Raw genomic sequence first — 16,676 nt, forward strand, 5'->3', positions numbered from 1 at the left:
TTATATTTATCAAATCAATTCTCTGTGTAATTAAACAAATCAAGGAATAGTAATTAGCTAGGAAGTCGGGTTCAACGGGGAAATGTTTTTATAGAGTTTAAATTTCCCGAATATAACTCAGATATTTTATCTTATCGATTAATCTTCTATTAATGTATTGTTACCTCGTCAGTCTCATTCCTAAACGTTGCAAGCCTTTGGATATCTGCACGAATCCTAACATAAATCATGAATCAGCGATAAACAAATTGGCTTATTTATTTACCAACTAATCAATCACAGAATTACATAAACACACACACACAACAGTTATACATTGGTTACTGACATGATACACAAAAGTCCCTAGTGGGCTAAGTCGATATGACTGCTTGGTAGACAAAGGAAAGGGGTGGGGCCAGCTCAAGAGTGGCCCCACCCCTTCGCAGAGAGGGACTTTGTTGTCCCTCTCTGCGATCGCCTGTCTGCCGGATAGATTTTCGACAGAAAGTCTCTGGTTTGTCCACCATAGATCAAAGTCTTTGGGAGTTGTAGCTTGTTATAATAGATACGTCAGAGTACTATTCGGTCATTCGACTGTTTGTGTTTACTAGACTAAAGTACTTAAAAAGCTGAAGCCTGAATTATTGGTCTGTAGTTTGTAGGTTTCTTCACCATTTCAGCGTGGTGAGGATCTCCACGTTCTCTGGCCTTGTCCTTTGGTAGAGTTGTAGTTTGAACCACTTCACACGCTAGCATCGCCCTGCGTGTTTTGGTCTAGCGTTTTAGCCATTTCAACGTGGGGACCCTGTCCTGGCGTTATGTTGACTAAATGTACATTTTGTAAATGTGCTCTGTGGTCACTGACTAGTTGAAACTTTACATGAAAAACCATACTCTCATTTAGAAGGCTAACATCACATTTAATCTTTTCAAAAGTAGTCCCATACTCAAATCATTAATTTTATACAACATTCAAATGTAAATCTGGTAACTGGGAAATATACACATTCAGAGAAACAGTTATGTTGTTCAGCTGTGGTAGTTTGTAACATGAATTTAGTAACTATGTGTTCATTAACCAATTCAATTGTAACAAAGCAAAACACTGTCCTTTTCCAAGAATTTGTACGGTTCTTATTTGGATAAAATAGACAAAGATCAGTCTCAAAATTAATCAATAGCATTAATTCCCGAGAGCTCTGGTCATAATACCATGTACATTGGTTTATATACATCACATTTAGTCATAAATGTCCCTCCTCTCAGATACAATGGCAATATAGTTCACAAGCCTTCTCACATTGTCTGCCACCTGTTAAACAATCTACAACAAGCCCACGGTCTCTCCCCTCCCTGGGTAGGGACAGAATGTCCTGTAAGGAACACAGTATTCCAGCAGGTCTGATGATAGCTCCATTAGTTTCTAACAAGGAACAGAAAGTCCTTGTTCTAATTCTTGACTAAAACTACACACATTATATTCAGTATTATGATTATAATAAGATTCATACAGCAACATAGTAGTATTCTGTTCAGTCATAGTTCTAAGTTAAATGTATACATAATTTAGTAATTATTCATAAAAATCCCATGACATTGTTACATTACAAATTAGGAAGGAATTCAACATGATTGTTCTTTGAGTACCCACGGACAATTTCGAATTGGTTGGAATACAGAAATATTGTTACGTTATTCAATCTTTTGAGTTTGCCATATTGCATAGTCTTTCTCTGTGGTAACAAAGGGATTCCTAACCTCCATTTTTGCCGAGTGGGGCAAAGAGTTTTAGGTATTTATGACCGTCATAAACCTGTGGTGGGAGAGAGCGAGAGAGGGCTATGATCTTCACCGAAAAAAGGGCGCGTCGAGACACTAGATTGAGTACACTCTATTTTCAAAATAATGTTATTTTGCAGTTATTAATAAATTGATTGGGGACCCTGCGTAGCACCTGGATTAGGCCAAACCTAATGAACAGACGAAGCAGGTTGTGTTCTGTATGAAGGGGGGAGGTGACAAATAAACGTGGCGTACTGGAACATTGAACGAACATGCGTGAGATACTAAACCTATCTAGCTGCAATCAGGCGTGGGATATTAAACCTATCTAGCTGCTATTTGGCGTGGAATTGACATTGTAGTCATTTAGCAGCGATTTACAGTTAGCACACCACGGTCACGGGGGGGGGGGGGGGGGGGGGGGGGGGGGTAGAAATAGAAATATCACTCAGGAAATTCCCCATTATTGTATCATTCACTGGTCATTCAGCTCAAAACTGGTCACTGGTCAGTCCTCTCTCACCCAATTTCCCCACAATGCCCTTACCTGTAGCCCACTAGTGTGACATTGTAGAACTGAAGAAAAAAAAAAGGTTTATTCATACATTCTCTCTGAATTAAAACATTCTGAATAGTTCGAAATGTCATTGTTATTACAATCATATTAGCCTCTCAGAATACAATAACATTTATCTTAATTTAAAAAATAAATTAAGTTCGTATTGGTAATGTTTTTGGGAGCAGGACAGATATGATCTGAAATTACATATAATGTTGATAAAATCGCAACCCTGCACACAAAATGAACTCTGTCTGGAATAAGACAATATATTGAATTCATGAAAAAAAAATATATATATATAAGGATAGCTATAACCTGGGTGGTTCGAGCCCTGAATGCGGATTGGCTGACAGCGGTGGTATATCAGACCATATAACACAGGCATGACAAAACATGTATTTTTACTGCTCTAATTACTTTGGTAACCAGTTTATAATAGCAATAAGGCACCTCTGAGGTTGTGATATATGGCCAATATACCACGGCAAATGGCTGTATCCAGGCACTCCGCGTTGCGTTGTGTGTAAGAACAGCCCTTAGTCGTGGTATATTGGCCAAATACCACTCCCCCGGGCCTTATTGCTTAAATAAGCATCAAATAGCAGCCTCTTTAGTCGTCCACAGGGGCTCACACTTCACCAAGGTTTGGGTGAGATAACGGAAAAAAGCACAGAATGACAATATATATATATGTATTTTCCTTTAGACAAACATTTGAAAATAATGCTTTTGGAAGACACCTTTTTACTGTCTTTTGGCTGATTTGATTTACGCTGTGTGATAAACCAAAGATGTGTTGATGAGGTATTTATGTCATACATTATGCCATATGACATTCAGGATATTGTAGGCAACAAAATAAAATGTGTAAACAGAGTAGATAGCATGGAAAATGACACACATAATACCAACTCTAATTGTCTTGTTTTATATTTTTGTCAAAGATGGTTTTGGGTACTTTTCCGTTATGAATTTGCTGTAATTCAACAGGCTGACACCATGGAGATCCGAGGGGAACTCACAGCTGAATTCAGCCACGCCAGGGTCTGGAAAAGTCACATTGGTCCTGTTCATCCACGTCAGAAAGTCCTTCAGGCCACCGTCACAGTGGAAGCGATTCCTATATAAGTTGATCCAGCTGAGGGAACTAAAAGCCGCTGGGTCAGGAGAGGAGAGGAAATTGTAAGAGAGGTCAACTGTTTTGAGACTCGCTGGGAAAATGTCTGGTTGGAGGTATGTGAGAGAGTTGAAGCTGAGATCCATCTCTTCCAGAGAGACGAGGCCTTTGAATATGCCATCTGGGAGAGCCCTCAGCGAGTTAAAGCTTAAATCCAGACTAAAAAGCTTGATAAGATTTTCAAATACGTCCAAACACACTCCATGTCCCCATAAAATCTGCAGGGCGATGTTCCTGAGCTCCAGCAGCTTTAGAGAGTTTACAGCGGGCACTGAAATATTACTGCTAAAGATGCACCACTTTATGTTGTTGTTACCATACCAGATACGCTCAATGCGCATGAATTTAGCTAACACAATGTATACATCCTCTAAATTAGTTAACCTGTTGTTTTGAACATTCAGTATGATAGTACTGTTAGCAAAGCCCAAAAGGCCCTCTAAGGATGTGATCTTATTATCAGCCAAATGAAGAAGTTGCAGGTTTGGTAGTGGTGCAAGGTAACCATATGTACCTAGTTGCCGAATAGAGTTTCCTGTAAGATCCAGGATTTGTAGGTTTGGAAGTCCTGTAAATGCCCGATATCCTAATGCACCAATATGATTGTAAGATAAATCTAATTCTAAAATATTGGGTAGATTGTCAAATGTGTAAGAATAGATTTCCCCTATAAGATTGTGTGACAGGTTGAGTCTTTGTAAATTTTCAAGACCCCAAAACGCCCCCCTGTCGATCTGGTTAATTTTGTTTTGGGCTAATGTTATGTCCTCTACCTCTCTCAGTGGACTGAATACTGCATATTGCAAAGCAAATATAAAGCATTTGGACAAATCTAGAATCTTGATGCCACTATTCTTGAGGCCATTGAATGTTTTCTTGTTTGGGTCTTTGAAATAGCTGAAACCAAATGATTTTCCCATGGTGCTGTGTTCCAGAATAATATGGTGAATTTTCGTTCCTTGGATTGCATTGAAAAACAATTTTGCCTTGTCCACGTTGAATCCGTTGGAAGATAAGTCAAGTGTCTCTATAGACATGTTTCTAAAGGGATTTCCACATCGTTTCCAGTCAAAACCATTTTGAGTCATACCATTTAGATAGACGCTGTTCAATTTGAGCAACCGAAAGTGTTTGCCACAAAAGCCAAGCAAATCTTCCTCACATATGCTTTCCATCTGGTTTAGGGTCATGTTTAACTCTTGGAAATCTGTCATGTTCACAAAGAATGGTGAAGGTTGGATTCTTTTCACTTGGTTACCATACAGATCTAGCGTTTTCAAAGACACCAGGGGCCTGAGATAGTCGCCCTGTAATATGGATTCAGTCAGGTCACACACATACAGAGAGAGTGTTCTCAGGTTGGACAGTCCCACAAACGCATCTGGCTCAATTTGTAAACCTCTATTATGTCCTAAATAGAGCACTGCCAAGTTTGCCAGTCTTTGAAAGGTGTTAGTTCTTATAGTTAGCCCATTGACTCGTTGCCAACTCAGGTCCAGTTCCTTTAGCCCTTCAAGCCCAGAGAAAGATGTCTCGTTTATCTCACTGATGTAGTTATCCCTCATATACACATGGGTAATGTATGGAGGCAGTGCAGGGACCTGATATAGAGACAGGTTGGTGCAAACTGCTATAGAACCATATAGTGGACATCTTGGGGTGCATTTCACCACTTGCAGGTAGACTCCAAAGATAACCAGCAGTATACAGTTCCTCATCATCCCCCTTGCACAAAAGTAGAAAATAATGCAAATTATTTAAATATAATAAAAATGATGTTTATGTCATTACAGGGCTACCATACATACATTAATTGGATAGATATTTCAGTCTTGAGGTATCCCCTTCAGACGAGACATCCTTGGCTAGGGAGTTTATGTTTAACTGCCTGTTTTCACTTAAAGGTCCATAGTCCACTGGTTCTGTCCCAGCCTGCTAATGACAATCCCCTACTTTATGTGTGTGCTGAGTACACAGTCTTGCTCTAGTCTGGTGTAACAAGGCTTCCCCAGGCCTGTTTGTATTATATCAATGAATAAAGGTGCTTTTTGAGCTAAACATCTGAGGGATGGGACTGGAGAAATGTCACCACTCTCAGATTCATAGACGGGACTATGAGATCAAAATTATAGAATGGTAGAAGATATTTTTTGTATCTTTTTGACCATTTTAATTCAAAACAATCCAAGTTAGATACTTAGTTGTTACCCAGATATGATTTGATGGTGAGATCAAAATGGCTGCATTGAACCTTTAAGTTCTTGTAAAAAAAAAATCCCCCAAGTTCAATGCAAATCCAAGTCAACAATCAGGTTCAAATAATGTTGAAAAACAAATCAATATTTTCTCCATGTATTAAGTTAAGTCAAAAAAGGTTAAAAAATATTTTTTTAAGTCAATCACATTAAACCAACCAATCAACTTCAACAAAAAATGAATAGTCAATAATCAAAGAATTAAATGAAAAGTTGTAGCTTACCTGATGTGATGCTCGCTCATAAAGAATGTGTTTACAGCTTGTGAGTATTTATCAGATCTCCCCTCGCAGATAACTTGAAGCACTGATTTTCATAAACCCAGAAACTGACTTTTCTATCCAGCAATTTTTGAGAGTGATCTACATGAGATAACCTTACTTCTCTTCTGACTGACCAGGTGAAGTTTTTATAGTCCTGTGGTTTTGACTTACATCAAAGTGTCCTCTTGAAACACAGGGAAAAACATTTCCCCCTGTGTAAACATGTTGTGCAACATGTTGTGCAAACAATTACATTGTTATTACACATTATGCTAATTTAATGTGTAGAACCAGGGAATTTCTTTCTGTCTCAATACTCCATTTACAATCAGGGGTAGAATTGGTGAAAAAATATCACTCCGGGAATGAACCACTATTGGACCACCGGACATGAGGCTCAAAACATTTTGCATGCCAAAAATGTTCCCCCTGTTGTTTTGGAAAATCCTTCCTTACGCAATTTCCACTTGATTTGATTTGGTTTGATTTCCACCGCTGCTTACCTGTAGTGTGAACTTGTAGAACTGTAAAATGGTGTATTAATAAATTCACTCTGAATGAAAAGATTCGGAATAGTCCAAAACTGTAAGGTTTTAATATTACACTCATATTGGCCTCTCAATAACATTTTAAAAATGTAAAGCTCATATTGGCAATGTCTTTGAGAGCAGGACAGACATGTCCTGAATTACATGCAATGATGAAAAAATTGCAACCCTGCTCACCAAAAACATCAGCCTGGAATAAGACAATATATTGAACTAATGAAATAGGAACGACTGTAAGTCAATAAGGATAAATAAGCATCATCAAATAGCGGCCTCTAGTAGTCCACAAGGGGTCACACTTCACAAATGAGTGAGACTTATCATAGAGAATGATAAAGGACTCTACTGCCCAAAAGCCTGTTTTACCATGGACATCACTATTGAGGACTTTTACCAGTTTGAAGTCGTCAACTGGGAGGGACTTGCTGTGGGTTAAGGACGAGTCACATAATTCCATCCAGGTCATCAGGAGGGATCAGTCAACTAATTATAATTGTGAGAAAATATTCCATAACTGCAGGGGGCAGTAAATCACCAACCTTGGCTTATCCCTGTTTAAACAACACACTCCAGGTGGCAGTGTGCACCGTTTCAGTTTGTTTATCAACTCATAGAAGTAGTAGAAGAAGAAAAGGGACTACTTCAAAGTGGAGATGGCCTGAATGGCGCTGCCCGTACGCTCACAGATGCCATAATGGGACAAATACAAAAAAAGAGTCCTCTATCCTTCTATATGGGACTTACCACTAGCCTTATTAGAGGTTTGACTTCACTAGCCAGTTCACTCTTCAACCACTAGAAGGCCTGTCATGCCAAATAGTGTCCCCCTGCTCAAAAGTGTAATAGTTTATCGATTCCCATTGTGACTCAGGGGGGGACCATTTTTGTCTTGGGGACATTATTTGGCATGACAACCCCACATTTCTCTGAGGAGGATGAGCAGGAAGTAGGGCAGATGCTTCTTTCACTCTCTCTCTGTCTGTGTGTGTCCCAATGTATTTGGGGTTTTCTATCCAGGAATCTATGTCCATTGTGGATGAAGTGATTCCTTCCCCCTCCCTGACCTACAAGTCCCTGCCCAGCCCCACCTCCTCACTGTTGGCCCTGACTGTCCTTCATGGCCATGCTCCTCACACCTGGAGAGACACCACTGTCCTTCATGGCCCTGCTCCTCACACCTGGAGAGACACCACTGTCCTTCAGAGCCCTGCTCCTCACACCTGGAGAGTCTACCACTGTCCTTCATGGCCCTGCTCCTCACACCTGGAGAGTCCACCACTGTCCTTCATGGCCCTGGTCCTCACACCTGGAGAGTCCATCACTGTCCTTCATGGCCCTGCTCCTCACACCTGGAGAGTCCATCACTGTCCTTCATGCTGTGGTCCTCACACCTGGAGAGACACCCACTGTCCTTCAGAGCCCTGCTCCTCACACCTGGAGAGACACCACTGTCCTTCAGAGCCCTGCTCCTCACACCTGGAGAGACACCCACTGTCCTTCAGGGCCCTGCTCCTCACAGCTGGAGAGACACCACTGTCCTTCAGAGCCCTGCTCCTCACACCTGGAGAGTCCATCACTGTCCTTCATGGCTCTGGTCCTCACACCTGGAGAGTCCATCACTGTCCTTCATGCCGTGGTCCTCACACCTGGAGAGTCTACCACTGTCCTTCAGAGCCCTACTCCTCACACCTGGAGAGACACCACTGTCCTTCAGAGCCCTACTCCTCACACCTGGAGAGACACCACTGTCCTTCAGAACCCTACTCCTCACACCTGGAGAGACACCACTGTCCTTCAGAGCCCTGGTCCTCACACCTGGAGAGACACCACTGTCCTTCAGAGCCCTGGTCCTCACACCTGGAGAGACACCACTGTCCTTCAGAGCCCTGGTCCTCACACCTGGAGAGACACCACTGTCCTTCAGAGCCCTGGTCCTCACACCTGGAGAGTCTACCACTGTCCTTCATGGCCCTGGTCCTCACACCTGGAGAGTCCACCACTGTCCTTCAGAGCCCTGGTCCTCACACCTGGAGAGACACCACTGTCCTTCAGAGCCCTGGTCCTCACACCTGGAGAGTCTACCACTGTCCTTCATGGCCCTGGTCCTCACACCTGGAGAGTCCACCACTGTCCTGGGGACTTCTTGGAATGTTCAGATCGAAATATGCTATGTAGAACAAACATGCCTTTGACTTGTAGAATAAGGAATCATGTTTGCTCTATTCTATGCCACGATCAACAAAGTTTGGCTACTGAACGTGGCCCAGCAGTCCACCACACAGAGACTGGGTGAGACTCAAGCAAGGATGAATCACTGGCAGTCAGCTTGTAGTCACTATTTCTAATCATTAGTAAAAAAAAACATTCTAAAATAAAATATTATTATTTTGAAATAAGTCATTTTCTGGTTTAGATAATATTTCATGTATATAACAAGTATTTAGATTAGCTTAAATTCTCTTTCGGTAGTTCGTTTAAAGCACAGGAGGTTGGTGGCACCTTGATTTGAGAGGACAGGCTTGTGGTAACGGCTGGAGCAGAATCAATGGAATGGTATCAAACATAAAACACAAGGCTCTCCACTTATGAGCTGTTGTCACGTTGGTAAAAAGATATCGGGAGATGCATAATAATAATTTTTATTTACCCAAATTACAGAGTGCCATGTAAAGGCACAGGGACGAAGACCAAACAAACACGTATACAAAACACAAGGTTGAGAACCAAACAAAAGAGTGAGGAGTACCTCGAAAACATTCACAAGCGCCCAATGATACCACACGGGACAAGACCCGTAATCATCTGCACAATACAAGCGGCACGAAAGCCAAAACAACACAGCACAGCTACTCACACGACCAACAGATAGTGGAACAATAATCAACAGCCCAATGGAAATCAAAGGGCACATTCATACAATTACAATTAGGGAAATGGGAACCAGGTGTGCGTAATGACACAGTTCCGGAGGGATCCGTGACATCTGTAAAGGGATACTTTTATGGTAGCCCTATGCATTGATGTGGCACAGTAGAGAGTTTCCAAAACATGAGCCCAATGCTATCATTACAGTATGTGGAACTACTCCCCACTGACAGCACAATCATCTCTCCATCTGCAACACACCAATTAGATCGTCAGAGATGGGTGTGTGAGCAGGCACAACATGTATATGGTATGCACACCAGCAGACATTTCACTTTGTTGTCAGTCACTTTAAAGTTAAGATAATGATAAGAAGAAGGAATCTTTGTTTACTGACATTGCAATGTTTTTTCTCTGTAGCTTCAGGTCAGTTATTGAGGCAGCAGGTCTCCCCAACCTGAGTCTACCCCAGAGTTAGTCCAATAAGAGAACACAGCCGAATCCCGGGAGGACAAATCAGACATCCTAGCAGTGGCGATTTTAACATGTAAATCTTGGTGAGGCAAACAAAAAAATGCATGTTTTAGATGCATGCCAGCAAACACACTACACAAAACACAACACTACACAATACATGAATTGCACTGTTACTGTGACAAATGGTGCCCACACACTGTTAGGGCCTACATAAAGCTGTCCCAACAGCAGAGTCCCAATAGCAGCACCTTACCACTGCTACACCCGGCAGTGGAGCCTTGTATGGCAGCTAAACAGTTCATTCAGCCTCATTTACTGCCTTTCAAAAACAAACATAGCTGATATGGCTGACTTGTTTAACAAATGTGGTTTCTACTGACAATTGAGATGTACAAATTATGGCATAAGGGGACGACAAGCGAATAAGAGGCAATCTGTAATTTAGATTAAAACATTTTTCGAGCTAGGACGGACGTAGTCAATATTACTAACGTATTTGTTTAGCACTTTTGAAATGTACAGCAACAGAATTCAGAACATGGGCCGTTAAAGTATTCTCCCTGTACACCAAGTCAGAACCGTATGATAAATAAATGGGGCATATAAGCAGACAATGAATGCTCTTACAATATTCAAAGATTACATTTTTAAAACAGGCTATAGGCTACATGTACACCACCAAGTCAGAACAGTAGGCTAAGTTATGAGGGGAAAAGGGACCAAATGATTAGAGTGAGGCACATAGGCTACTAACAGCTTACTACACAACATCAATCAATCAATCAATCAAATGTATTTATAAAGTCCTTTTTACATCAGCTGATGTCACAAAGTGCTGTACAGAAACCCAGCCTAAAACCTCAAACAGCAAGCAATGCAGATGTAGAAGCACGGTGGCTAGGAAAAACTCTCTAGAAATGCCAGAACCTAGGAAGAAACCTAGGGAGTGTCGTGGAAATTTCCTTAATTACCAAATGATGAGAGAGCAAATCACACACGAGTCAGAGTTATGCTTAATCTTCACCTTTAATAATAATTAAGCTTTTGCAATAGCATTCTGACTTTCAACAGTTCAGTATCTCTAATGAAAAGTTGAGAGTGCCCAACATAATGGCAAATGGGATCCTTTATAGCAAAGATCCACCCCCATAGACGACATGACAAAACACAGGTCTTAGGAACTTACACAAAGAAAGACTTTACTTCAGAGGAATATCCCCTAGGAAGACAGAGTTGGCTATAAATTATCGTTCAGTTTGGTCTCCTAAACAAAGCTCTTATCTCGTCCTTGGTACAAAATGGTACCAAGACATTACCCCCACCCTATGATATGTATCAAATTGTAATTTAGATAGAACCAATTCTAAATACAACCAATCCTGGACAAACTCACGGAGAGGAGAGTGACCCTATAGGTCAACAAAGAGGGAGCATAGAATGATTCCAGACACTGCCATCCTCCTTTCCCCGATGGGAAAAGTAGGGAGTGACTGGCACACAGACACAGTGGAGCAAAAGAGCAAAAGGTATGTTTACACACCTTGACCTCTCCCCTCTCTGCGGCCCATGCAACTTAGTCTTGACATAGAACAGATAACTGCCAATGGCCACCACTATAGTACAACAAAATACATTCTTATGAGAAATAACTCATAAGCATATGATGAATATAAAACATCTATCTATGTTACCCACCAATTCTGATTATTCCCCAACAGGAGGAACCAGGCTCTGAGGGGTGGACAGTTCTCTTTTAGCTGTGCCAGAAGGAGATTATAACAAAACATGGCGAAGATGTTCAAAGGTTCATAGATGACCAGCAGGGTCAGATAATAATAATCACAGTGGTTGTAGAGGGTGCAACAGGTCAGCACCTCAGGAGGAAATGTCAGTTGGTTTTTCATAGCCGATCATTCAGAGTATCTCTACCGCTCCTGCTGTCTCTAGAGAGTTGAAAACAGCAGGTCTGGGACAGGTAGCACATCCGGTGAACAGGTCAGGGTTCCATAGCTGCAGGCAGAACAGTTGAAACTGGAGCTGCAGCATGACCAGGTGGGTTGGGGACAGCAAGGAGTCATCAGGCCACGTAGTCCTGAGGCATGGTCCTATGGCTCAGGTCCTCCGAGAGCAGAGAGAGAGCAAGAGAAAGAGAAAGAGAAATAGAAAGAGAGAGAAAGAGAATTAGAGAGAGCATACTTAAATTCACACAGGACACTGGATAAGACATGATAAATACTCCAGATATAACAGACTGACCCCAGCCCCCCGACACATAAACTATTGCAGTATAAATACTGGAGGCTGAGACAGGAGGGGTCGGGAGACACTGTGGCCCCGTCCGACGATGCCCCCGGACAGGGCCAAACAGGCAGGATATAACCCCACCCACTTTGCCAAGGCACAGCCCCCATACCGCTAGAGAGATATCTTCAACCACCAACCTACTACCCTGAGACAAGGCCGAGTATAGCCCACGAAGACCTCCCCCACACCACGAACCCGAAGGGGACGCCAACCCAGACAAGAATTTCACGTCAGTGACTCAACCCACTCAAGTGACACACCCTTCCTAGGGACGGCATAGAAGAGCACCAGTAAGCCAGTGACTCAGCCCCCGTAATAGGGTTAGCGGCAGAGAATCCCAGTGGAGAGAGGAACCGGTCAGGCAGAGACAGCAAGGGTGGTTCGTCACTCCAGTACCTTTCCGTTCACCTTCACACCCCTGGTCCAGACTACACTCAATCATAGGACCCACTGAAGAGATACGTCTTCAATAAAGACTTAAAGGTGCATCTCTCACATGGATAGACTCCATTCCATAAAAATGGAGCTCTACAGGAGAAAGCCCTGCATCCAGCTGTTTGATTAGAAATTCTAGGGACAGTAAGGAGGCCTGCGTTCTTTGACCGTAGTGTACGTGCCGGTATGTATGGCAGGACCAAATTGGAAAAATAGGTAGGAGCAGGCCCATGTAATGCTTTGTAAGTTAGCAGTAAAACCTTGAAATCAGCCTTAGCCTTAACAGGAAGCCAGTGTAGAAAGGCTAGCACTGGAGTAATATGATCACATTTGTTGGTTCTAGTCAAGATTCTAGCAGCCGTGTTTAGCACTAACGGAAGTTTATTTAGTGCTTTATCCGGATAGCCGGAAAGTAGAGCATTGCAGTAGTCTAATCTAGAAGTGTCAAAAGCACGGATACATTTTTCTGCATCATTTTTTGACAGAAAGTAAAAAAATATGTAAAAACTGAAATATTCTTGATATGTTCGTCAAAAGAGAGATCAGGGTCCAGAGTAATGCCAAGGTCCTTCACGGTTTTAATTTGAGACGACTGTACAACCAGATTAATTGTCAGATCCAACAGAAGATCTTTTTGTTTCTTGAGACCTAGAACTAGCATCTCTGTTTTGTCCGAGTTTAAAAGTAAAACATTTTCCGCCATCCACTTCCTTATGTCTGAAACACAGGCTGTGTCTCGTTCGCATAGCAGTGAAAGTTAACATTATGTTCCCGAATGACATCACCAAGAGGTAAAATATATAGTGAAAACAATAGTGGTCCTAAAACGGAACCTTGAGGAACACCGAAATTTACAGTTGATTTGTCTGAGGACAAAACATCCACATAGACAAACTCATATCTTTCCGGCAGATAAGATCTAAATCAGTCCTGAACTTGTCCTTGTAGACCAATTTGGGTTTCCAATCTCCAAAAGAATTTGGTGATCGATGGTATCAAATGCAGCACTAAGGTCTAGGAGCACGAGGACAGATGCAGAGCCTTGGTCTGACTCCATGAAAAGGTCATTTTCCACCTTCACGATTGCGGTCTCAGTACTATGACAGGGTCGAAAACCAGACTGAAACGTTTCATATACATTGTTTGTCTTCAGGAAGGCAGTGAGTTGCTGCGAGACAGCTTTTTCAAAAATATTTGAGAGGAATGGGAGTTTTGATATTGGCCGTTAGTTTTTTATATTTTCTGGGTCAAGGTTGGCTTTTTCAAGAGAGGCTTTATTACTGCCACTTTTAGTGAGTTTGGTACACATCCGGTGGATGGGAAGCCGTTTATTATATTCAACATAGGAGGGCCAAGCACAGGAAGCAGATCTTTCAGTAGTTTAGTTGGAATAGGGTCCGGTATACATCTTTAAGGTTTCGAGGCCATGACTATTTTCATCAATGTGTCAAGAGATATAGTATTACAAAACTTGAGTGTCTCCCTTGATCCTAGGTCCTGGCAGTGTTGTGCAGACTCAGGACAACTGAGCTTTGGAGAAATACGCAGATTTAAAGAGGAGTCCGTAATTTGCTTTCTAATGATCATGATCTTTTCGTCAAAGAAGTTCATGAATTTCCATCCTCTCTTGGGGAATACTGCTTTTGAGTTAGCTTTGCGACAGTATCAAAAATACAATTTGGATTGTTCTTATTCTCTTCTATTAAGTTGGAAAAAAATAGGATGATCAAGCAGCAGTGAGGGCTCTTCGATACTGCACGGTACTGTCTTTCCAAGCTAGTCTGAAGACTTCCAGTTTGGTGTAGCGCCATTTCCGTTCCAACTTTCTTAGCTACTGTATACATATCTCCATGGCATATAACATCGTTTATGCAGCAGCATGCAATACATTTTTGGACTCACCTTGTTATGCTGTGCTCACTTGAACAGGAATGTGGCGCGGCGGCCCTTTGTGGGCAAATTTTGTCATCAAAGTCTGGCATTCTCTGGATTTATGTTGCTTTCAAGGCAACTGGGAACTTAGAAAAAACAATGTTGAATCATGATGACGTCAGTGATCTTCAGGTCAGAGCTCTAAAAAGAGGCCAGAGTTCCTGACTTGCAATTCCGAGTTGGATGACTGTTCAAAACGTATTTTCCCAGTCAGAGCTCGTTTTTGTCCCAGAGTTCCCAGTTGTCTTGAAATCAAATTTCCCAGTTCTGAGTTTCCAGTTGTTTTGAGCGCGGAAAAAGTAATGCTGGATTGACACCATGGCCACTCACCCACTCCACCAAAAAGCAGACTAGTGATTGCTTTGCAATGCTTGCAGTTAGCCACTGATTCCTTCCAAACCACTCATTGTTGAATTTGCGATATCCAACTTGTGTCATTTTTATGTTCAATGGCCGATGAGCACCGATACATTTTATCTATAATTTCTCTTATTTCTCTTCATATGATAAGGATTAAAATGGATTTTCCAGCAGATTGTTGACTTGATTCATGATGATGACTGCTAGCTTGCTAGCTACGATTTTGAAAGTATGATGTTGACATGATCAGTCTAATCAAAGCTGCTCTAGATATAACGTGATTTGACATTGTTTTATCTGTGGCCAATGACCTTGAGCCTTCTTGGATGGGCATTCTAATGTAACTCTATTGCAGCACCAAAGGGGCTAGAATTTTCTAGCTCTACCCTTAGATTTGGAGGTGATGTAGTGTCTCCATGAGTGACAGAACACTGAGCCAATCACGGTGCAAATAGAGAACATTACCAACCCCTACTCACCGTATATTCTGCTGGCTGCCCCACCACCACAGAAAGCACTGAGCTAGGCTGAAACACCTGCATTTTGGAGGTGCCTTACTTAAGAAAGCAAAAAAGACACTACGTTTGCATGCAGCTTTATTAACTCAATTAATAACATGTTTTCAAACTGATATGTGAAGGTGGGTCTCAAAACAGCCCTGAATGACTGGTCACCACTGAATCCTAGAAATGCCTGCTGTATGGAGTGTCCAATCAGTGCATTCAAATAGAGATGCCTGCCAGTCCGAAAGAGGAATAACCCCCACATTCCTCCAACCACCAGTCATGGTACTGCCACTTAATATCCTCTTTTACTATGCATGATAATGATCATTAAACAAAACTATTCCTTAATGAAGGGGTATTGTGTAATCAGATGTGTCAGATGTATCGTACTCCATGTTAAATTTGTTTGGCGCTGTTAAATCCCAGCCTCGGGCATTGTCCGGTGTGGAGCAGAGTTGAGGTAATGTTTGGCGTGACTCATCACAACATTTGACTGATATCTCCACCGCCAGAAGTTTCAGTGGAGCACATTGTGCCGAACCGCATCATGAAAGAGCCGCCTGCCTCTCGTCAACAGCCACTTCACTATCCCCGACATCCCTCGACTTACTTCACTAACCCCAACATCCCTAGACCCACTTCACTATCCCCAACATCCCTAGACCCACTTCACTAACCCCAACATCCCTAGACCCACTTCACTATCCCCGACATTCCTAGACCCACTTCACTATCCCCAACATCCCTAGACCCACTTCACTAACCCCAACATCCCTAGACCCACTTCACTATCCCCGACATCCCTAGACCCACTTCACTTTCCCCAACATCCCTAGACCCACTTCACTAACCCCAACATCCCTAGACCCACTTCACTATCCCCGACATTCCTAGACCCACTTCACTATCCCCAACATCCCTAGACCCACTTCACTATCCCCGACATTCCTAGACCCACTTCACTATCCCCAACATCCCTAGACCCACTTCACTATCCCCAACATCCCTAGACCCACTTCACTTTCCCCAACCTCCCTAGACCCACTTCACTATCCCCGACATTCCTAGACCCACTTCACTATCCCCGACATTCCTAGACCCACTTCACTATCCCCAACATCCCTAGACCCACTTCACAATCCCCAACATCCCAAGACCCACTTCACTATCCCCAACATCCCTAGATCCACCATGAATATACACTCCTCTCCCTATTGTATGGCTGCAA

The 16,676-nt window shown here is 42.3% G+C and overlaps 1 protein-coding gene across 1 annotated transcript; it reads right to left on the reverse strand.

The window, feature by feature from the left end:
• Positions 1-2,866: 2,866 nt before the first annotated feature.
• On the reverse strand, positions 2,867-6,140 carry LOC109908346 (toll-like receptor 5). The gene is made up of 2 exons (XM_020506996.2): positions 5,983-6,140; positions 2,867-5,228 (listed from the first exon to the last, which is right to left on the reverse strand). The coding sequence occupies exons 1-2, from the start codon at positions 6,000-6,002 to the stop codon at positions 3,254-3,256; spliced, it is 1,995 nt and encodes a 664-aa protein (XP_020362585.1). The 5' UTR covers positions 6,003-6,140; the 3' UTR covers positions 2,867-3,253.
• Positions 6,141-16,676: the final 10,536 nt, after the last annotated feature.

Source organism: Oncorhynchus kisutch, linkage group LG17 (assembly GCF_002021735.2).
Source record: "Oncorhynchus kisutch isolate 150728-3 linkage group LG17, Okis_V2, whole genome shotgun sequence".
In the NCBI taxonomy this organism is placed as follows: domain Eukaryota; kingdom Metazoa; phylum Chordata; class Actinopteri; order Salmoniformes; family Salmonidae; genus Oncorhynchus; species Oncorhynchus kisutch.

What these genes read in the sequence shown, in the direction of transcription:
- LOC109908346 (XM_020506996.2), bottom strand. Translation starts at nt 6,002, where the DNA reads ATGAGCGAGCATCACATCAG. An exon ending in ATGAGCGAGCATCACATCAG is followed by an intron (nt 5,229 to 5,982) that starts GTAAGCTACAAC and finishes CTTTTGTGCAAG; the next exon opens with GGGGATGATGAGGAACTGTA.